The following is a 25,162-nucleotide window of genomic DNA, read 5'->3' as shown; positions in this document are numbered from 1 at the left end:
TGTGATGGTTTGATATTGATTTGCATGTGATGAGTATTGCTTGATGATGCTTTGAGATTGATTGATGTTGAGATGTGACACAAGATGCTGATATACAGGTGGTTGTTTACAAATTGTGTGAACAGATGCATGATGTTATGATTGTGGTTATGATGCTAAGCAGGATGTTTATTTGGTGTATGTGGAAATTTGAATTAGCTTATGTGAGGTTTTGAACTCTAGAGTATTTGTTTGAAGGATTGTTATTCTTTTGAAAGCATGAATGATTTTGCCCAGGTTTCTATGATTGAACTACTTGCTTGCTTGTGTCACATGATTAAGGCCATTTTTTATTACCCTTTTTCTTAGCCAATGCATAATTTTAGCCCAAATGAAAGAGAGCACGAAGTGTTCTACCCTTTTTGAACCTCAAACCTTAAACAGATCCTTTGTGAAAATCTTTACCTTGAGTTAAGTTGATAATCATGATGTGGTATTGATAAAGCTTCAAGTTTGGGGTTGATTGGGAGAATTGAGAAAGAAAGTAATGAAAAAGCATTAAGCTAAGTGTTGAGCAAGTATGAAAAAGAGAAAAGAAAATAAAATGCAAAGAAAGAAAAGCTCAATGCAAAAAAAAAAAAGGAAAGTTGGGAATGAGTGAGATTGGTTTGTACAAAGAGAGATTGTACTTGAATGATAAATTTATGAATGACTCTCTTAACTCAAGGATTTTGTGATCTTGTAAAAACCAATTTTTCTTCTTAGCCTAGCCACGGTACAAGCCATGGAAAGTCCTTGTGATGATACTTGTGTGTGAGTATGATTGATTGTGTGAAATGAAAGGCAATTTTGTTCCATGTAACATTGGGATAAGTAGAGTGAAGGAGTGACTTCTATATACACCTGTGTTATTGAGTGAAACACTTTTTCTGGTGAGAAATAGTTCCATGAATACATGATTACATCTATGCTTAGTTAATTGATCATTCATGAGAATAACATCTGTTGGATATTATGTGATTATGTGAACATCATGATGAGTGATTTTAATCAAGGCATGTGTACATCTTGACTGAATTCTGTTTGATGAGTTGACTTGAGTAATTACTTGTCTTGGAAGAAAGAGTTTTTGAATGTGTTGAACCATTGTATTGATTAGTGGATGACTGAGTTACATCTTGTTTCCTTGAGGACAAGCAAAGTTCTAAATTTGGAGTTGTGATAACAATTGAAAAACCGTTATTTTAATGCTTAATTTTGATATTAAAAACACCCTTTATGACTTAGAAACTAGTTTGAAATCATGCTTTTGCTTAAGTTGTGAGAATAAGAGAGTTGAAGGTGGTATTATTAGTTTTATGCTTGGTTTTCCTTGTTTTGACAGGATTTAAGATGAATTGGAAGAAGAAATTGAGGTAGCAACGAGTTGGAGTCAGGAAAGCTTGGAAAAGTGGCACATAGAAGAATCGCGGTTGAGCGTCATTTGCGGGCGTTGAGCGCCAATCTGGAAGTGCAACCACTGTTTCAAGCTTGGGTGCCACCCTTGAGCGCCAGTCTGGAAGTTCAACCATTGTTTCACGCCTGGGCGCCACCGCTGAGCGCTAATTGGGTTTTGAAAGAATTGTTTCACGCTTGGGTGCCACCGCTGAGCGTCAGTTGAGTGTCGTAGCTATCGCTGAGCTCCAGTCTCGTGGCCTTTGACTTTTTCTGCACTCTATTTAAGGTTTTGGAAGACTTATGGTTCATATCTTTTGACAGAAAGAGGCGAAAACACACTCCTTTAACCCTTGGGAGGCGGATTTTGGATGTGGAAGCTCCAATCTTCAACTTTTAGGGTTTTATCTTTCATTCTTTTCCATATTTTCATCTAGTTTCACCATGTCTATGGTGAACTAAACCTCCATTGTTGTTGGGGAAACGATGTAATCCTTTGAAACTCTCATGTATTTAATTGATTCTTATTATAAATGCTTTACTTCATTAATTGTTAGGGTTTTTCCTCTACGCTCTATGCATGCTTTGTTTAACTCATTCAATTGCATGATTATAGGTTTTGTCAATATGGACACATATGGGAAAATCTAGAACTGAGAAAATTCTCCCAAAAACAATATTACCTAGACACAGGGATATGAGGGTTGGTTGCCTTTAAGCTTCTGTGTGAATGTAATGCATAATTAATTGCTAGGGATGCAAGACATTGTGAACTAGTAATTAAGAGTAGGCTTTCTTCACCGAGACATTGGTGTTTAAGGTAAATTAGAAAGTGGCATTAACATTAATGAAGAAGCTGAATTCATAAATACATGAGAGTGGATAGAATAAGTCAGAAACCCCAACAACATAATCATTCCATATTTTATATCAATCACATGTGCATCTTTCAAGTCAATTGATCAACACTTGCATTCATATTTATTTTTTGCAGTATAAACACAATGATTTTGTTTACAAGTCCTAATTAATCAAGAAACCATATGAATGTCTAGGCCGTGAGTCTCTAGGGAAACAATATTTGGTCTTACCAATTATTATTACTTGATACAATTCGATACATTTGTCGAGGTGTTAACACAAACCAATAAAGCTCATGATCTCAGTGGCAAACTTGGGTCTCTCCCACTAAAGCACTGCCTGCACCTTTGTCGGATCCACAGAAATGCCACCAGCTGATATAACATGCCCCAAGAACTGCACCTCTTCCAGCCAAAACTCACACTTAGACAACTTGGCATACAACTTCTTCTTTCTTAACACTCCAAGCACTGTCCTAAGGTGATCCTTATGCTCCTCTTGAGTCTTAGAATAAATATGTATGTCATCTATAAAGACAACAACGAACTTGTCTAAGAATAGCCTCAAGATTTTGTTCATGTAATCCATGAATATGGTTGGAGCGTTAGTCACTCCAAATGACATAACAACATACTCATAATCACCATATCTTGATCTAAAAGCAGTCTTCTGCACATCACTTGCCTTGACCAGAATTTGATGATAACTTGACCTCAGGTCTATCTTGGAGAACATTGTAGCTCCATGCAGTTGATCCATCATGTCATCAATCCTAGGCAACGAGTACTTGTTCTTGATGGTTAGCTTATTCAACTGCCAATAGTCCACACACAACCTAAAACTACCATCCTTCTACTTCACAAGATACATAGGCGCACCCCACAGCGAGACACTAGGACGGATAAATTATTTCTCCAGCAAGTCCTCAATTTGCTTCTTTAACTCAGGTAAACAAATTAGATTGATCCTGAATTGACGCCCCTCAACCACAACTGGACATCTAGCACATACTGTAGATATCAGAACCAAACTCGAAGCTGGTGTAGACACCACCAGATCAAACTATAGCTCTCCTACTAACAAACCCAACTTCTCAACATAAGCCTCAAACACAAAAGAATGTGTCGCTCCAGAATCAAACAATACACAACAAGGTTTTCCAAACAACAAACAACTATTGACTATAAGATTACCTAAACTGGCTGCCTTAACGCCTGACAACACATAAACCCTACCAGCTGCCTGTGATCTGCCACCACCTCTCTAAACCGATCTCCTAGCCTGATGAGTTTGTGAACCTGCCCTCCAGACTGTAGGGCAATCTCTGGCATGATGACCCTCTCTCCTATAGATATTGCACCTCTTTAATCCCACCAACTGAGGGCAAACTGACTGAAGATGTGGCCCTCCACACGAGTAACATCTCACAACAGTAGAAAAACTGGATTGCTCCTGTTGCACTGAAGACTGGGATGAAGAACCCCTAGACCTAGAAGAAGAAGAAGACCTAACATAGGAAGTTCTCCTAGAACTAAAACTACCACTAGACATTGCCGGTCCTCCAACCCTCAGTGGTTGACTCTAATGGCTTTCCACTTCTCTCTTGGTCTTCTCCAATACCTTTGCCCTTTCCACTAACACTAGAAAGTCCTTGATACATAAACCAGCCACCAAAAGCTTCACATCTGCTCTCAACCCATTTTGAAATTTTCTACACTGCCACTCCGCATCATAGCTAAAGTATGAAAATGAACCAAGTGCTTGAACCTATCAGAATACTCAAATACAGACATGTTTCCCTGCACCAACTGAAGAAGTTCACCTCCTTGGCAAACCTCACACTGTCCGGAAAATACTCAGTATAGAACTTTTTCTTAAACACCTCCCAGGAAATTTGAACACCATTGCTTTCTAAAAAAGACCTTGTGCTGCTCCACCAATGGCTAGCTATCCCAGATAGCAAGTATTCTGAGAAAGTCAACCGGTTCTCATCTGGACACCTCTTGACATTGTAAATTCTTTCCATATCACAAAATCACTGTTCCACCTCATCAGGGCTGCACTTCCCATTGAACTTGGCTGGATGATGTTGCAAAAAGCATTCCAAGCTCCACTCTTGAGGATGAATGGATGAAGAAGAAGAGGGACCCATTGTGGCCCTGCCACTAGCCATTAAGTCCATACACTGCCTCTGGGATGTTTCAGCTGACACCCTAGCAGCTTCCAACTGCTGCAGAGCCACAATTTTCTTGCTGCACTAATGCAGCGTTCTGTTGCTGCATTGCTTCCAACACAGATTTAATCATCCTCATCATGTTGGGTGCATCGAGATTAGTGGGTGGGGGAGGAGGAGGCCTAGGTGTCATCTTCTGCTTACATAGAGAGAAAAGTCACCAGTCCAATTCAAAGAGACAAGGATAACCACTAGACATAACTAAGAGTACACAAGGACAAGCAAGCCACACTCACAACCTACAGGATTCTTAAGGAAAGAACTGCTCTGACACCATTAATGCAACATACCAAAATATAGCCATAAACCATATTATAATAGTCACAAAATAGTATGATAGAACAGTTATAGACTAGTAAATAAAGTATTAACTTTACAGTCATCCAAAATAACCATAAAATTTAAAACTTTATATACAAGAAGAGTATTTCAAAATTATTCACCAAAATAAACATTCTAACTATACTAAGTTTAAGACCCGTATAAATAAATGATTTCTTACCTTAAGTATTTTATTTTGTGGTATTATATAATAAATTGTGATGAGAAACAATGTTGAGAAATATTTAAGGAAGGGAAGAAAACTAAATTAATATTGGTTTCATAGTAAATTTCGAAAAAGGTTGAAAGAGTACTTAAGTATAATTGTTTGCGCTATTATATCAGTAGATGGAGTTTGGTCTAGTGGTTATTGTGATTGTGCATGGGAGAGTGTGTGTGCTCGGTCTCAAGTTCTAGCCGTCCTAAGACCAAAAAGGCTCCTAACTCTTTTTAATTTCCACTTTGGCATGTGGGTCCCACTATGAGGTAAGAAAGATAGAATTTGATGTGTTTGGTGTGACTGGAGCATGTGCCTTTCACTTAATCTCTCATGGAAGCTTGTAAGTGATCTTGGGGAGGTTAACCATTGCATTTACATTGAAAATTGTAATCTACATAAATGGATATTATAGAAGCACTTAAGCACACTTTAAAACTATCATTTAATCACATTAAAGTGAAGTTTTATTGGGATAATGAAGAGTTAGGAAAGAGAATCTGAAGTTAGTAGTGTAGGATGTCCTTGAGAGTAACCATGAGTGGTTAGTGAAGGGTTGGTGAGGTTTAGAGTTAGTTTCTACTTAAGTGTGTAAGTTTAAGTTAGTAGGGTTGAAAAACAAAAACTTGGAGAGTGGAAAAGAGAGAGAACCAGGAGTTGGAGAGGCACTTTTGGAGAGCAACCAAGTTGGTGAGAGAAAGGAAGAGCCACCCTAGCCTTGGAGTTTTTGGACGTCACTTGTAGGAGACCAAGAGGAGTGGAAGCTTGTTGTCTACTGAGGAAAGAAACCTAAGAGCCTTTGGAAGCTAGCTTGGAATTGAGGAAAGGGGTTTAACTTGGGATATAACATAGTGTATGATGGGTAGAAGGTAACATTATACTGTTGTTGCATGCTTTCTTTCTTGTGTGTTGGAATTAAATTTAACATGTTGATGCATGCACTTTTCTTTTGGGTTTAAGGTTCATGTGTTGTTACATGGAGAATGGGTATTCACATGTTCATTTTTGTTTTTCTACTATATGGGGTATTTAATGGATTATACATGTTTATATTTTATGAAAAGTGGTGTTGTTGTAATGGGTATATATGTTGGATGTATTGGGGTGTTGTTTGTGTATGAAAAAGTGTCATGGGTACACTTTAAAATCATGTATATTTTGTATATCTTGGTTCTTATTACCTTGCAAGAATTATATATTGTTGGGAGCACTTATCTACACTCTTTAACCAAGAGTGTGGGTAAGAGGGTATTGAGAATTCTTTTCCATTGTTGGAAGAGGAAAGAATGAGTTATGAGAATGAAAAGAGTGAAAGTGATATTTTGGTGAAGTTGGGTACATGGGATTGATGAAAACAGTGAAGATGAATGGAGTTGGTGTCATGGGTGGAAGAAGATCATGAAGGAAGAAGGAAGAAGTGAAGAGTGTATTGTGTGCATGTGTTACGTGGAAGAGAGAAATGAATGGAAGGAGGTGTGTGTAGGTTGACATAAAGTGAAAAGAAGAGAGAGGGAAAGGAAGGTTAGTGTGCTGCAACTTAAGGTGTGGAGTATGGAGAGAGTGATTAGAAAAATAAAATAACATAAGTAGAGAGATGTGGGGCCGTGGGCATCAAATGAAAGAGAGTGAAGAGTGAAATGAAAGAAGGGTAGTGTGTGAGGGTGTTTGTACGTAAATGAGGTTGGGAGAGTGAAGAAAGAAGAAAATAAAAATAAAATGTTATGTGTAGTGTGTGGGCCGTGAGCTTTAATGTAGAAAGGAGAAAAGGAAAGAAAAGAGTGGGAGAGTTGTGTGCATGGGAGTGTGCTACGTAAACTTTGGGGAGAGGAAGAACGATTTTGTTTTGAAAAGTCAAATAAAGTGGAAAGTGGGATCCACGGTTTTGTGAGAAAAGAGGAGTGAGTGGAACTTGTGTTTTAATTGAAAAAAAAGGAGAGGAAAGAAGTGAAAGGTTACGTAAATGGTAAAAGGAGAGAGAGAAAGAGAGTTTGATAAGAAGTGGGTGGTTTCATGTGGGACCTACTTGGAAATGAGAGAAAATGTAATTTAATGGTTTTGGGGTCCACTTGAAAATGTAGATACCGAAGGGAGTGTGTTTAGAGTAAAAAGAGGGTGTATTAGAATTAGGTGTTTTCTTTGATGTTGGGTATTAATTAAAAAGTGGGGGTGCACTAGAAATGTTGTTCTAGTTGATGGAAGTGTGAAATTAGTAATTTCACGGGGGTGCATCAGTAGGAAAAATAATTAAATTAATTTATTTAATTATTTGTGATTTTAATTAATTGTTGGTGAATGAATTTGGTTGACTTTGTGCATGATGGTGATATGCGTATGGTTGTGATGGTAAAATTGTGAGAGCAAGCGTTTTGTCATTTCCTTAGAATTTTTGTCGAATCGATGGTGTTCGTATTGCGATACAATTGTGTGTTGAGTTTCTACGGAGACTGAGATTCGAGTGTCACCCTTTCCTCGTGCGCGGGGACTAGAGAGGGTTGGATGTCTCGCCTAATGACTTCGGCTCATGTGAGTATAGTGCTCGGTGGGTGCGCCTAACCGAAGTTTTTACTCGTAATTCCTTGAGGAGTCGGGGAGATAGGTCTAAAGTTGCGATGGAAGACGACTCGAATTGCCCTATTTTGCGAAACAAGTTTGGTACGACAAAATTCAAGGAAACAACAGAAGCTTGTGTAAATGATTTGAGTTGTGAGTTTAATATTGTGATGTATTGTAATGTTGTGACTTTGATAGTCTGGCTGGTGATGATCTAAGTTATGAGTTGAATATTGTGTTGTATTGTAAGGTTGTGACTAGGATAATCTATGTTATGATATTTTGATATTGAAATTATATGTTATGTTAGGTTCTTATTTACTCACCCTTTCCTTTTGTGGTTGTGGTTCCACCTACGATGATTGTACTTGTACGGAAGTAAATGGCGTTGCAGATGAGGCAGAGATGGAGTGGCACGACGAGAGTTATGGGAATAGCTATGGGGAATTTATCATGTTTTAAAGTAATTTTATGTTTTTGAATAATGAATTTGATATTTGTAAGGTTTTAACCTTATGTTGTAAGGAGCTTAGACTTTTGAGGTTTAGTTCTGCGATGTTATTTTTAAGAAGAAAAAAAAACTGGCGTAAAATTTTGGATTTTGTTATTTTCTAGTGGCACTCCGTAAGGGGTGTTACACTAAGCAGTTGCATCCTAGCCCTCCAACGCTTGCTCCAGAAGCACCTCATCTCCCTCTGCTCACACCATCATTGCAAAGAAAGAACATAAAACATACAAAACACAATCACAAGAAGAAGGGTAAGGTAAATATAAAAGAATTCATACAATTACCTAACATACAACATACTCAAGATTTAATCAAATAAGATAAACCATCTCAAACATCGTAACATGTTACCTAGACTTGACCGCCCAGACTTAGAATGATTGTCGAGCTATGACGGGTTGTGTACTCGTGGTGACCTCTACTACTTTGCAAAGCCATTACCAATGGGTTTCACCCTACCACACTCACGAGGTTAGTCTGTACCACGCCTTGGAGCATATTGGAAGCCTCCAAGACTAAGACCTCCTGCTACTCCTCACGACATGGATCAATTCTCTTTACATGAGAATGAAAGACCATTGGAGTTTCATGATAACCCCCAAGACTGAGCTCCTGCATTCATTCTAAACAACTTGAATCTCACCAAGAGATTCCACATTGAAACTTACTTTCATTACTTAGAATTCACATAACTTCACTTGGAAACATACTCGTGACAATAATCAATCATATACTGTTCTACTCACTCAAACATACTTCATAATGTACTTAATATTTCATTTAGATCAAATTTAAACAAAGAAAAAAAGAGTGAACTAAAATTGAACCAGCGCACCCTTTCGCATAGCGAATCTAGAGGTTTCTCGCACAACGACCCAAACTCACTGTGTGAATAAACTTCCAGTGGTACTAGACCTCAAACCCTCGCACAGCGCCCCAAATTCGTTATGCGAAAGTCTAAACAGTGACCGAGAATTAATTTAGCAGTGACCCCACGCCACAACCAGTCGCTCAGCGAAATGATTCGTTGTGCGGATCGTTAGACAGAGAGCAACTCGCCACAACCATTCGCACAACGCATCTTCTCGTTGGGCGAATGCTCAGACAGAGAGCACTCACCCTGACCACTCGCTGTGCGAATTCATTCTCTCAGTGAGTCTGCATAATTCTGCAGCACGAAATTCTGGAGAATTATGCAACTCAAACCCCTCTTACCAATTCTAACTATTTTTTCCAACTTCTAACACTCCTAAATTGTGTTATATACCTAATTATACTTGACTAAATGTTTCTAAACCTTCCTACCATCATTTTTTAGTGTTTATGGACCAATTCCTACTTCAAAACCCTAAAATCACAACCTATAGACCCAAAATCAAATCTACCATTTTTAACACACTTTTGACCAGTTTAAGGGCTCAAACGAGTCATATTTGACTTACCAAAGTTGCTCCAACAAACCAATTAAACTTCTAACCACAACTTCTCAATTTCACTACTCTACTTCCTCACAAATAACTTAAAACAAATAGAGATCATCTCAAATTAAAACTCGACACCTTCCTAACAAATTTCTAACCTTTCATACTGCCAATTACAGATCCTACAACAACCAATCATGTTTAATTACACAGACCATCAATTTGCGCACTACCATATTCAAGTTACACATCACATACATCTTAAAACCAAAATCAGTTCAACCAATTCAACATTTACAATTTATCATGCATATACTACCAACTACTAATTCAAAACAAATCTAGCTTCCCTTACCTCAGAAAAACACTGTACGACTCAAAAAAACCATGACAATTGCTTGCACCGCAAGAAAACTCTAGAAAATCCTACAAATCACATATTTGTGATAGGAAACCATTCTTAGAACCTAAATTAAGCTAAGAATCAAGAAAGAGAGACCAAATTCTCATGCAAAGAGAGATGTTCTTTGCACGTTTCAGATTCAAGAAAAACCTAGAAAAAGGGAACGAATCTCACCGGCTCAAAACGAGAAATTGATCGGTAGGAATTGTAGCCCTTGGCGTTAGGATCTCCTAGACACTTCCTGATCGTCAAACAGAGGATCCAAGCGTGAGAAAATCTAGAGAGATGTGAGAGAAAGGAAAGGAAATAGTGTTTTAGAGATATATAATGTATTTAGATAATGAACCGAACTTTAGAAATTTCTATTTATATTATAAGATTATTTTAAAATAAAATTGCTCATCTTATTATTTTAATACATCTATCTACTCTAATACTTTATTGTTTAGGTTCTTACTGTGTTAAATTATCTTTGAATTTAAACCAAATACTATTTAATTTGCTTTAAGCTTTAACAAAAACCTATTTTCTTGAAAATATTATTGGTATATAAATTAAATTTTAATTTAATTCATGTAAATTTTACAATGTATTAATTTTAATTTATATAATTAAATTGTGTGTTCAGTTAATTTAATTTATCTAAAGAATATAATATACAGTTCTTGTGAGGAATTTAATTCGTTTAAGGAACATACCGTTCAAACTCTTTTTCATGTTTTTCTCGGGGTGTGGAGAAAACTGCAATCTGTCTGTATTAGTTTAATTCATTTAAAGAGTACTATTGAAAATACATGTCCTACTGTATTGTTTTTTTTATTGTAAATAATTCATTTAAATTAACGGTCACCTACAGAATAAAAATGAAAATGTAATCATTTTAATTTAAAATAATGGTATTTAAAGAAGTAAAATTGAAAAAAAAAAATGTAGATCTAAAGGAGTCTCTTCCAAGTGTAAATAATATAGGATAGGTGAAAGTTTAGGTTTGGTTTAATTTATTTATAGAAGATAGGTTAAATTGTAATTTTAGTTCTTTTCCTTTTTTTTTATTGAAAACTAATTTTTTTCTGCTATTTTAATTTTATATATTTTTTTCATTTAAAACTAAAATACAATTGGCAAAATAAATCTGACTAGACTAACTATGTTTAACTAATAATAGAATTTTAGTTTAATTTAATATATTTTAACTTGATATAATAAGAGTGTTTCATCCTATACCTCGAACAAGTCATCCTGCACCTCTAAAAATTCTATTTTTAACCTTCTAACATTTCATCTTTGCATTTCTAATTTTTCAAAAATTCTATTTTTAACTTTAAAAATTATCATTTTATTTTCTTTTTTTTATTAAAAACACTTTACACCACCTTAATAATAATTAAATTTAAAATTCAAATATTATTTAATATATTTTTATATTTTAATAATTATTAAAATATGATTTATATTATAATATTAGTTATATTAAAAGTATAAAAATAAAATAATTAAAATAAAAATAATAACAATAAAAATAAAATTATATTAAATAAAATATTTAATATATTTAAATATATTAAAATACTAAAATAAATTAAATAATTAATAAATTTTAAATAAAAGATAAATTTTAACAATTATTTATTTAAAATCAAATAAAATTATATTAAATAAAATATTTAAATACATTTAAATCATATTAAAATATTAAATTAAATTAAATAATTATTAAAATTTAAACAAAAAATAAATTTTGAAAAACAAATTATTCATCGCATTTTGATATCCGAAACATTACTTATCGGATATTTATATCCGATTAACATATCTTTTCAAAATTTTGTTTTTTTTTTAAATTTTAATAATTGTTGAATTTAATTTAATATTTTAATATAATTTAATATATTTAAATACATTATTTGAAATATTATTTTTGTTTTTATTATTATTTTTTTATTTTAGTTATTATTATTTTAATTCTTTTAATAAAATTATTATAAAAATATAAATCATATGTTAATAATTATTAAAATATAAAAATATAAAAATAATATTATAATTTTTATTTAAATTCAATATTTGTTAAATTTTAAATAAAAAACAAAAGTGTTAGGATATTTTATGGATTTTAATATCTGATAAACAAGTTTTTATAATTTTGGTTTTTAATTAAAATTTAATAATTATTTAATTTAATTTAATATTTTAATATATTTGAATATATTAAATCAAATTTATTATTATTGTTATTTATTTTTATTATTTTATTTTTTAGTTCTTGATATAACTCTTATTTTTATATAAATTATATTTTAATAATTATTAAAATATTAAATTATATTAAATAATATTTAAATTTTAGATTAAATTAAATTATTATTAAAGTGGTGAAGAATGTTTTTAATAAGAAAGAGAAAAAAAGTGAAAATATATTTATTAAAGTTGAAATGAAAATTTAAAAAAAATTGAAAGTACAAGATGAAATATTAAAAGATTAAAAATGTAATTTTTAAAGGTACAAAATGAGATTTTAAAAGTGTAGGATGAAAGACTCATGTCATAAAAATAATTTGGGTGTTGCTCCCTCCACCCCCACACATCTCTTCCTCCACCTCCCCTTTACTATTTTGCCCCTTCCTCCACCTTTCCTTTACTATTTTGCCCCTCAGTAAAATTTTATTTTTAAAATTGTTGTTTTTTAATTTTATTCATTTATAACATATTTCACTGATAACCTACGTAGTTTCTTGTATGAGTAAAATATTTTTCTACAAAGCTTGGTGATCGTGAAAAGAATTATCAAACAATCTTCTTCTTGTTCTCGGTGCAGTACGTGGTGCAGTGCGTTTATGGTGTAGTGTCCTTGTCGTGGTTCCTCTCCAGGTACGTAGTCATAATCCTTCCAATAATCCTAAACCCTAAATCCTTCCCATACTTCCAATAATCCTTTTAATATCCAAGCCTATAATCCTTGCATGAGCCGCAAAACGTAGTAAAATAAAAACGAAACGTAAAAGGAACACTGCCTATGGACGGATGACATCCTTCAACGGATGTCAACATCCGTTTAAGGCAAAACGGATGTCGACATCCGTTTAAGGCAAAACGGATGTCGACATCCGTTTTGCCTTCAACGGATGTTGACATCCGTTGAAGGATGTCATCCGTCCAGAGGCAGTGTTCCTTTTACGTTTCGTTTTTATTTTATTTGTTTATTTTATTTATAGTAATTTATATTTAAATTTATAATTTTAAATGTTATATATGGTTAGTTTTTAAACGTAATAATTTTGTTAAAATATGAATTTGTTAAAATATGAATTTGTTATAGGTGGAGAAGAAGCTTAACGAAAGAGAGAAAGGTAAACGAAAATGGAAGAGAGGAAGAGGTGCAGAGGGAAGTAAATCAGAAGTTTTAAATAAATTAAAATATTAAAATAATAAAAATAAAAAATTTTAACTTTTGAGGATATAATTGTCATTTTAGAAGGATATAATTGGCATTTTAGAAAATTGGGGAGGTGGAGGAAGAGACGTGTGGGGGTGGAGGGAGTAACACCCAAATAATTTTGTGCTATAAACTTACCAAAAGCCTTGAAAAGGCTATTTTTTTCCTGCACTCCATAATTTCTTCCTCCACCCCGTACCCATATTAAAATTACTAAATTACCTTTAATTAAAAAATAATAAAAACCCTAATCTAAACACCAAAATAATAGAAACCCCTCTCCCTCTCATGAGGGCAGCGCCGCTACATCTAGAGGTCCAAACTTAAGTTAGGTTCGGTTTTGTCTCGGCCATGGCTTTTACTTCCTGCAATCTCACAATTTCTTCGCACATATCCTTAGATGACTAGTTTACTTCTATAAAAGTAATTTTTGAATTATATATTTTGGAAATTTTTCGAAACAATATTTTGGAATGAATTTTTCACAACAAAATTTCCAAAACGAGACTTTTATAACAAAATTTCTAGAAACATAAAATATATTCTAAAATAAACTTTCTGGAATAGAATTTCTAGAATAAACTTTTTGGAACACGCATTTTAGAATGGGCTGTTTTTTTCTTTATTTTTATATGAAATGTGTTTCGAAAGAGCTTTCCGGAAAACATGAAATACGCAAAAACTTTTCAAAATAAGTTTTTTTTTTTACAACTATTTTCTCACATCTTTTTCCTCTACAACATTATCCCTCTTTTCTTTCTCTACAACACCAATGCAATGGTGGCAAGGACGACAACAGTAACCATAGTGGTGTGGTGTGGAACAATAACAAAGAATGTTTTATTCTTGCTCCAATATTATGGGGCTGCAATTAGTAATTTTTGAGGTAAAACCAGCCTACTTTATTGGACAATTTGTACATGGAATTTTCTATCTCTAATTGGAATAAAATAATGTGAAATGTAACAAAAAAATATCTACACACAATATCAATGAGAGTTTACACCAACTTGTATCAACTTAACTAAACACTCTTAATTTAGACTTAAGAAGATATTATATCATTTAATGTAATCTAATGTTCATAATTATAAGTATGCACATCCATTGCAATGATAGACTATACTCACCATATATGTTTCCTTTTTTAATGTACATAACTAACTAACAAGTGGATATTTGTGTGAACAATTTTTAAAAATTAAAGTCTACTTTAAAGGTTAAAATTCACCAATGATATTTTAATGTTAATTCTAGAAAAAAAATTTCCATAAATTTTAAAATTGACATTGAAAATGAGTGCGTTATTTTTTTCATATTACGTGTGAATGAATGTGGACAACACATATTCATGTTAAATTATTATTTAACTGATTTAGAAACTCTCATTACTCAATATAATATTAATTGAGTTATAATTGACTAATTGTTATACACATTTTGCATTGGTTATGGTACAAAGGAACTCAAAAGTGTTTTTTTAATATGTTTTTGGAGATGATTCTTCAAGCTGGAAAACGAAAATGGCAGTCACTTATAAATATTTATATAGTTCGAAATTAAATTCATAAATGAATAACGATATTGTTCAAATCAAACAAAAGTTCCAATCAAAACTAAAATTTAATAAGATTTATCTTTTTATAAGTTTTAAGAATTTTTTTTCCATTTTATCCTACCATCTTCAAATTCTCTATGTGATAATGTTTCTCTCTTTAAATACCTAAACATAAATTGAATTATGAATATAATTTCCATGCAGTACATATATAACTTGCTAAAGTAATAATAAAATTTATTTATCCTAATTTCAAGGATCTCTAACGTTATGTAGAATTACGAGACATATTAATTATATGACACAATACTTACACTCGTGGCTACCAAATTGTCTATTTCACTAAAAGCAAATATTATATATATGTTAATTAATTCTATACAATCACATTAAAGTTTCCTAAAGAGAAATTCATCTTTTATTTCTAATATGCATCAACTTAGAATTCACCTAATGTTTATCTTTAATATTTTTAATGAAGTCATTAATAATACAATTAACATAATCTTAGAAGAACTTCACATCTATATTCATTTGTTTAACTGCTCAATCAAATTTAACTTTTTTATTTATCATCAAAGCAAATAATTGAACAAACTTTCTATTATAAAACACTTTTTTATCATATTAGTTTTCTTTAAATGATACATACCACTACCATACATACGTCTTTTAACAATGGTTAAAACTGCTTTTCACTAACCAATGACCTTGTCGTTGAAAACATCGTCATTAAAAGTCAGGAAAACACAACGATACACTTAACCGTCATTAATTTTTTCTAAACACCATAACGATTTTCAAGTCGTCGTGTCTTAAACTCAAACAAAAAAAAATTAAATTAAAAAACCACGACAGTTCTAAGATTAAATTAAACATAGTTTTGCCATCGTAAAGATAAAAAAAATGTTAGAAATTTCATATATTAAAAGGATCGTTACTTTGATAATGTTTTATATATATATATATATATATATATATATATATATATATATATATATATATATATATATATATATATATATTAATTCCGAGACAAAACAAGTCGATTCCAATAAAAAACGAAAAGTAACGAACTTTTCTAACACTAAGAATTTTCCATCGTCCAGTGCAAGTTAAGCAATGCAATGCAAAATGACAAACTATATAAAACAACATATAAATGACAAACTATACAAAAGTACTAGAGGATGTGTACTAAACATAGGAAGATTCACGTTCCATCATTAATGTTCTATACCAAAATTGTTCCTTCGTTAGTGCTTCATAACTATATACATAGTTCCTGCATCAGCTAAAACCAAATGCAATGCCTTTTTCCTCTCACCAAAAGGTAAATAATTTTGATACTTTTTCTTCTTTCTTTTCACCACTCTATATCTTATACTATCTTCGAAAAGTAAAAAATTATAACATATTAGGTTTTTAATGTAAGGATTAAATATATTGATTAATCCTTTAAACTTTAGATAAAACTAGCTTTAACCTTTTAAATTTAAAGAAATAAAATAAAAGTTTACTCTAGTCTTTCAAATTTAAAAAACAATCAGTCTCTAACCATTAAATATGAGTGACTGGACCAATTTTTCTAAAACTGTCTCCAACGTTTTGTGTTTTAACAAAGCAATAGTGAACACACTGATGATCTATACGTGGCGAAAATTCCGAGAAGCTTCATTGCACTTCATGGCTACAGACATTGGAAAGACACCATGGCACCTTGGTTATGTGTATACAATGAAACCACCAAAACATTTTCCCCCTATAACACAACTGAATCATCGTACTCCACAACACATTCAATTCAATTTAGTAACAACCTTCTTGTCCTACATATTTAAGCTAACTCATACTTCATCTCTCAATAGAGAAAAAAAAGTAACAACCTTAATTTTTTTTTTACTCTGAAATTTATGCACATGAGCACCTACTCGGAGGGCACCACATCAGGACCCATGGAAGATGAAGATTTGGAGAACAACAATGAGAAGACAGCAATGGTGAGAAAGAAGTCAGAAGTAGTTGTGGCGGTGGCAAGTAATAATGGTCGTTCAGAAATGCTTAGGAATTTGATGACCAATTTGCAAGCGGTGTTTCTTGGTACTAAGCTTGCTGTGCTTTTTCCAGCAGTTCCTTTGGCTGTTGTTGCAACCTTTTATGGCTTTGGAAGGGTGAGTCCTCCTCATTCATGCAAACTATATTTACTCATCTTGCATAAATATATGAACACGTGGTAATACATCTTATAATTTAACTAAATTTGTAATGTGTTTAGGTAACTCTTATTACACCAAGTTGTTTTTTTACAGATTTTTTACTCCACTTTTATCATGTATACTTTTTCACTTTGTAAAATGTAGTCATATTAGTCTTTCAATTAAAGAAATTTAAAAAAAAAATGAAAACATATATCAATAAAAAAATAAGGAAAAAAATTAATTAAAATGATAAAATTAATACATTTGTAAATATTAAAATGTTGGTAAAAGGGGTTAAATTTACAAAATTATTTCATAGATTTTCTCAGTTATTAATGTACTTCTAAGACTAAAATGTTGGTTATTATTAGCAAAATGACACATTTTCAATATACAATATATAATCTATAATATAGATCATTAAATAGTATACAAAATTATTAAAAGTATGTGTAATTTTTTAACTCTAACCTTTTACTTAAAAGTCATGCGTAACATAATTTATAATTTACAAACTTAAGCTCTGTTACCTGTTATGAAGTAAGTAGTTTATAAAATGGGTTCATCATAGTAAAAATATGTGACTGGATAAATAATTAGTAGTCAGGATGCAGATCATACTATTCGTATTTAAGAATGTCTATTACATATAAAAGATTAAAATTAAAATTTAATTTATATTTTATAGAGTTAAATTTAATTTATATTTAATTTAATTTATATTATATATTTTTATATATTTTTAATTATATTTAAAAAAATTAATTTTTTTAAATATACGTGAGTATTTACGGATATATGCGAATTTTATCAATGATAATTTTTAAACAATTATCTTACAAGTAGCGGACAAATTTTTATTGTGAATCAGCATATGGACACTCTTGGTGTGGTAAATCCCTGGTTCAACATACCATACCATATAATTAAATCCGCATTATTCATGATAAAATATAATTTCCTTTTTTGGCACGTAGCCTTGGATTTTCGCTTTCAGCCTCCTTGGACTGGCTCCTCTAGCTGAACGTGTCAGCTTCCTGACCGAGTAAGTTTGCACTTCACTTTTAACTCTACAGAATCCGTGCAGTTTCTTAAGTCTTTCTAACTTTTCTTTTCTTGATTTTTATCAGGCAGATTGCATATTATACTGGTCCAACAGGTACCATAATTCAAACTCCTATTACTAGAAATTGAAGAAATTTAGCTCTGCGCTGAGGTCTACTTTGCATATTATTGCGTGATAAAGGAAATTAAGTGACAAATTTGGTTTTGTTTTGTGAATGTTAATTCAGTTGGAGGGCTTCTGAATGCAACTTGTGGAAATGCAACCGAGATGATCATAGCATTATTAGCACTTCATCAGAACAAAGTAAATGTTGTGAAGCTGTCCTTGCTTGGTTCCATTCTCTCAAACCTTCTCTTGGTCCTTGGAAGCTCACTCCTCTGTGGTGGTTTAGCCAATCTCAAGAGAGAGCAAAGATATGACAGAGTATTCATAATTAACCCATCTTTACATTCTTCATCTGAATTTTTGTTCTTAACTAATTTGTTTTGGTACTTAACTATTGATGAACAGAAACAGGCTGATGTAAACTCACTGGTTCTCTTGCTGGGGCTGCTGTGTCATTTGCTGCCATTGCTGTTCAGATACTCCTTAGGTGGGGCCCATCATTCCATAGCCACTAACACTCTTCAGTTGTCCAGAGCAAGCAGTGTTGTTATGCTTCTAGCATACCTTGCTTACATCTTCTTCCAGTTAAAAACTCACAGAAAATTGTTTGATGCACAAGAGGTGATTATTTATAATTTTCCTTTTACCATGTATGCACAATTTATATATAGCTATATCATCTCTGTGAATTCAGTGTATATAGTTAACTTTATCAGAAAAATTATACCATTCTTTAGGATTTTGAACTATGCTTAAGTAAAGGGTTTGTTTGTTCCACAGGAGGAGGAAGATGAAGAGAAGGCAGTGATAGGATTTTGGAGTGCATTTACGTGGTTGGTGGGTATGACATTGGTCATATCTTTGCTTTCTGAATATGTAGTAGGAACAATCGAGGTATCTATATCTATCTATGTATATATATATATATATATATAATTAATTCTAATTGTTTTGATAACCATGATTTTTTTAAGGTATGAGCAAAGCATAGATGAGATTAACGGTTATAATTTGTGTTTTGCAGGCTGCTTCAGATTCTTGGGGAATTTCTGTAAGCTTCATTAGCATAATTTTGCTACCAATTGTTGGGAATGCTGCAGAACATGCTGGGTCAATCATATTTGCTTACAAGAACAAGTTGGTACGGTTTGTCAATTTCTAACACATGAGCTTAAGTTTAGTTTAAAATTAATGAATGGTATACTATGTGGTGAATAATATTATGCAGGACATATCTTTGGGGGTGGCTATGGGATCTGCAACTCAAATTTCTATGTTTGTGGTAAGGCTGAAAAAGTATTACTGTAATAATGATCATGCTTGGAACAGAGGCTAAGATGATATTGGCAGCCAAAATTTGATGATGTAATGACTAATGAATTTCAGGTTCCATTAAGTGTGGTTGTTGCATGGATAATGGGTATAAGAATGGATTTAGACTTCAGTCTTCTTGAAACTGGATGTCTTGCTTTTACAATTATAATTACAGCCTTCACTTTACAGGTATACACAGTATCTTATTATCATTGTCTTTTTTTTTTCTTAGGGATGAATATGTTTTTTTCCTTTCTAAAACGAAGTTAAAATTCACTTTTATTTTAAATTTTGATACATTTTTATTCTTAAATTTTAAAAATAAATGAATATAATATTTTAGTTAATTACATAAATTCTTTTTTATATTAAAGGGTATTTTAAATTGATATTTGAGTTGTTTATATCATTAGATATATTTTAACTCAAATATTAAAATATTATTTAACATGTAAGAAATTAGTATTGTTGGATTAAAATTTTTAAAATTTAAAAATTAAAATATATTAAAATTCAAAAACTAAAATATATTAAAATTTGAGATAAACATAAATTTTAATTTTGTGTCAAAATTTAAAGACTACAAATATATTTCATCAGCTTTTTAATAATATGATTTGTGTTGATAGGATGGAACTTCCCATTACATGAAAGGAGTGGTTCTTACTCTGTGTTACATTGTCATTGCTGCATGTTTCTTTGTTCTCAAAACTCCTCTAACTGGTAAGTTGAGATGTATAAACATTGAAAGGTTTAAATGAAGTTGATTCCTTAATTAACATGTTTTTAATAATGTTACAGACCAAAATTCTATGGGGAACTGTGGAGCTAAACCATCGTTTGAAGCCATCAACACTTGAATGACTTTGCTTGCCCTTCTAGGATTAAAAATTTCATCCTTTGGATAAAACTGAACTTTGTTTCAGGGATCAATTGCAAAGCTGGATATTTTTATTCATTGTGAGACTTTGACTATGGCTTTGATGAGCAACTTCATAGACTACAAAAGTAGAGACTAATTTCAATGCTTTATATGATAATTCTTTCTTCATAATAAGACTTAACTTTGACGTTTTGGTTTTTAAATCATATCTTTGTACTTTCCTTTTGTTTGAATTTTCTGCGTATCATCATCTTCTATCTACTTAATAGACGTTGTACCAATGAATAATAATTTCCTTTTGTTAAATGTTGTATAGATAAATTAAATTTAGAATTACGTTTCATTTCCCAATCACAAAAATCCCGGTATTAAATTAATTATAAATTATTATTATTTCGGTTTAAATACATTTATTTTAATCAAGTTTTACCTTTAATCCAACTTTTCTAAACTAATTTATTTCAACCCTCCCGTCTATTTTATATATATATATATATATATATATATATATATATATATATATATATATATATATATATATATATATATATATATATAACATTCCATTTTAATAATATAAAAAAGTGAGATATACTTAGATGAAAATTTACAAGAAATTTGAGATTACTAGAACAAGAATTCATATATTGACGAACCAAACACGGTCTATCCTATTGCTTCTCTTTCATCCTCATGCTGAAACGACTGAAAAAACATTCTTTCTAAACTCATACCATTTAGGTGATCATTGCAAAAAAGAAAACATGCACAAAGACAAACAACACAAAAACAAGGGTAAGCTAGTGGTAAAACAATTCATCATAATACAATAAAATTCCATTATACATTATATTACACACATAATAAACATATATCATAATCATATCACAACATTAGACTTGACTCATTCGGATATAGTATGAATGTCGAACTGTGGTGGTTCACGCACTTGTGATGGCCTCTACTAATCGGTAAAGCCTTGCCAATGAGTTTCACCCTATCACATACAAAGTTAGTCCTCAAACGCTTTTTGCCAACTAGAGAAAGGTCCCTCAGGCTAAGACATCTTGCTACTCTCCACGACATAACCATCCATCTCTACTTGAGTTGGGATTATTGAGAGTGTTAGGATAAACCACCAATACAAAGCTTCATACGTTCATACAACAACAACAACACATGGCACCACCATGTATCCTCTCCACGAGAATCATGTCCATCAATACCACTCAATCTTCTCACAAACTATTCGTCACAATATTCATATCAATCATTTTCATTCTCATATACACCATATACATAATCATTCACTTTCATATTGCATACCAACATAAAATTTCATTGAACATACTTCCAAGAAACATAAACAACCCAACAAGTTACTAGAAATAACTTAAAACACCAAATAGAAACATACAGGATGGAACTCAGCGCTGGCGCCCCTGGACTGGTGGCGCTCAGCGCTAGACAATTACCCCTCAACGCCATATCAGTTGACAACACATTGAGTTTATGGACTTTGATGCACCTAAGACTTATCCATTTGATCAAAAGGGTTTATTGCACACTAGAATTGATATGAAAACATGTTTATAACTAACGTAAAGTACCTCTTTGATCATCAGACCCAAAGTAGATGCATTAAACCCATATGACAACTCTAAAAGTACCCAAACTTAAATCTACACTTTCTAACTCAAAACTCTGCAAACTAAAATCATGGACAAGTCATAATACACTAAAAAACTCACTCCAACATCTCGTTTACTCCCAATCTTTCTGTTTTAAGTCTTCACTAGTTAAACCTAAATGTTGAACCAAAATGTGCTAAGGAACTCACTATATCATGCTATTATGTCTTTGACACCATATTTCACTTATTTAAAGGTCTAGACAAGTCATAATAGGTATAATAATACATTATCAATTCCCTAAAATAGTTCACAACCCTTTCCTCAAAATCTCACTACTCAAAACCCCACTTTTACACTAAAAACACTACAAAACTTCCTGAATGAACTACCTCTTTTGTTTCATATAAAATTTTAATTAGAGAACACCTCTAACAAGTCTCAAATGTCCACCTAACAGTTTTAAACCAGTTGATTCACATTCCAACACCTATCTCTAAAACTTACCTATCAAAACCCATTATTTCCAGGCTTAAACTCCAAGAATTTGACCACTAATCATCCTAACACTTTGAATTCAGTTTTAAAACACCAAAACAACTTCATCAAGCACAATCATAACAGTATGAAGTATCACAATCACACAATTACAAATATAGCAACATCATACTATCCTTAATTCATCATTTAAACACAATTAGTACTAAAATTATCATCACAATTTCATCTAAATTATTTGATCATGCATAGAGATACTAATTTTAAAGCACAAACATAATTTAAAACAAGGTCTAGCTTCCCTTACCTCACAAGAAACTACCCAACTTTAAGAACGCCTCACTGATTGCTCGAAACACAAGGAAAATCTAGAAACACACGAAACATCAAATTGAAAAAGGAAAGAGTTCTTAGGACCTTAGATTTACCAAGAAGCTCAAAGAAAAGCTCAAGACACACATGCAATGGAAACTTCCGTGCATTGACTCGATTAAAGAGAAAAAAGCAAAAATGAGTTGAAACTTACTTGTTCTATTACAAAAACTGATCGGATAGGAATGTAGACCTCGCCGCTATGGTCGATTAGGCACCTCCTGATCGGTAAAAAGATGAATCAGGAGTTAGAACTCTTAGATAGAAGGTAGAGAACTCTAGAAAATTGATTTCTAGAGATGGTACGTTTTAAAATAATGAAACTCATATATAACAAAACTATTTATTAATAAACCATTTAATATTAAAATAATCAAGTCTTACTATTTTTAAACTACCACCACTTCTAAAATACCATTTTCTGGGATTTTACCTTCTCTCCAACAACAAAAAATTTCGTCCTCGAAAATTCACTTATCAGATTGAAGGGACAACCTACTCTCTTTATATTCACTATCATAACCACCTATTTGACAATACTACTCCCCAAGAACTTTATTGACATGAAAAACCTTGCCCCTATGATAAAATGTTGTAGTGTTCAATAATGTAGATATATTTAGCCATTATTCTCAAAACAAAACTAAACCCCTAAACCTCAGTTCTTAAGAACCTTTCTTTCACATAACCAACTATATTGTATCTGCCACACTATAAACTACTCCTATTTATACTCTATTATCTCTTGTACACTCTTTTTAAAACTTCAACTAGTCTTGACTTCAAATTAACCCCTAACGATATCTCTTTACCTTCTCCTTACTTCTTGTATGAAACACTATACAATTGACTTGATCACTCGCAACTTTAGATTTACTACCAACTGCTAACACTCTTGCTCACCTTTAAACTCAACCATTCCAACGACTTCACATTGCTTTACTGATCTCAACTCTTGAGCTACATAGTTTCTGACTATGATATCATATTACCAAAGTAGAACCCTCATACTTTGCAACTATGAAACTAACTTGAGCATTCCATCTCCACTTCTTCAACTTACCAATCTGAACCATTTGCCTTTCTTGACCCATTAGCTTGTACTCACGCTTAGCTCTGCCTTCTTCTCGATTTGAAATCACTTACATGATCAGTATTTAACCATCTTATGATACATCTCAATTTATGATTGTCTAAACTGCCCATTTCTCAACTATACTAATAAAATTGCTTTAAACTTCACCTCATACCTCAATTTTCCCATTCTTCAGCAAACTCTTACTTAATCCATACCAAACCAAGAACTTGAATCTCCTCTTTATTCTCAACATCTGTTAACACCTCCGTACCTCAAGATCGACATTACCACTTGAAACCATAACTCAGTTCACTCTTTCATCCAATGACCCACTTTCTATTTAACTTCCATTATAATTTCTCACTTCAAGGTTGACACTACGACTTAAAATCATATTCTAACTTTGTTTTCTTTGCCTCTTATCCAATCTTCCACATATAATCTCCCTTAGAACTCTTGAAGATCACTACACACACTCCCAACTCAACTCAAATAACAACATCAGTACCTTGTTAAAGAAGCTCACGCTTCAGAAACCACCAACCCATGATTATGAAAGTTCTTCACACACGTCACTTACTGATAAGAACATACCCACTATCATTCGTTGCGCTACTCTGATTCCCATACTTCCTTACTCATCGATTTACTGAGAAAGACACTATCTTCATATCAATTGTAACCTAAAAACTAACACCTTTGAAGAATCTTCTTCAAAACTTCTATGATCTTGCAAAAACCATGAGAACCTTCTCTTTCGTGAAAACTTAGTCATTTTGTTTCCTCCACACTGTTTCTATTCTCTGAAAAACGTAAATGCCCAAAAGTCACTCCTAGTTGCCCAGACTTATACTAAATGGTTCCAATTTGTCCTCTGTTTATCTTTAGAGATATATCAAACTTGTAGTTCTTTTAATGATTACACTGAGTCCAAACCACTACTTCTTTAACCAAACCATCACTTGCCTCATGTACTCCACACCCTCCACATGAATTATCCAAAAAGGAACTGATACCATTACTTTGTTTTAAACCTCACCAATAACTCTTACACCACAAAACTTGATCTTCTCTTCTTCACATATCCATGTTAACCTCT

General features: G+C 32.2%; 1 protein-coding gene across 1 annotated transcript; it reads left to right on the top strand.

Annotated features, from left to right (window-relative positions):
* The first annotated feature begins 16,774 nt into the window (after positions 1–16,774).
* Positions 16,775–20,687, top strand: LOC124847158 (vacuolar cation/proton exchanger 3-like). Its single transcript, XM_047324576.2, has 11 exons — positions 16,775–17,089; positions 18,094–18,161; positions 18,247–18,275; positions 18,409–18,605; positions 18,693–18,908; positions 19,068–19,181; positions 19,312–19,428; positions 19,516–19,569; positions 19,674–19,790; positions 20,231–20,324; positions 20,403–20,687. Exons 1-11 carry the CDS (start codon positions 16,832–16,834, stop codon positions 20,459–20,461), a joined length of 1,323 nt encoding a protein of 440 aa, XP_047180532.1. The 5' UTR covers positions 16,775–16,831; the 3' UTR covers positions 20,462–20,687.
* Positions 20,688–25,162: the final 4,475 nt, after the last annotated feature.

The sequence above is a fragment of the Vigna umbellata genome, chromosome 1 (assembly GCF_029865625.1).
Source record: "Vigna umbellata cultivar VRB3 chromosome 1, Vumbellata_1.0, whole genome shotgun sequence".
Lineage (NCBI taxonomy): Eukaryota > Viridiplantae > Streptophyta > Magnoliopsida > Fabales > Fabaceae > Vigna > Vigna umbellata.
Note: the sequence above shows the minus strand (reverse complement) of the source record. Positions and strands in the feature narration are given on the sequence as shown.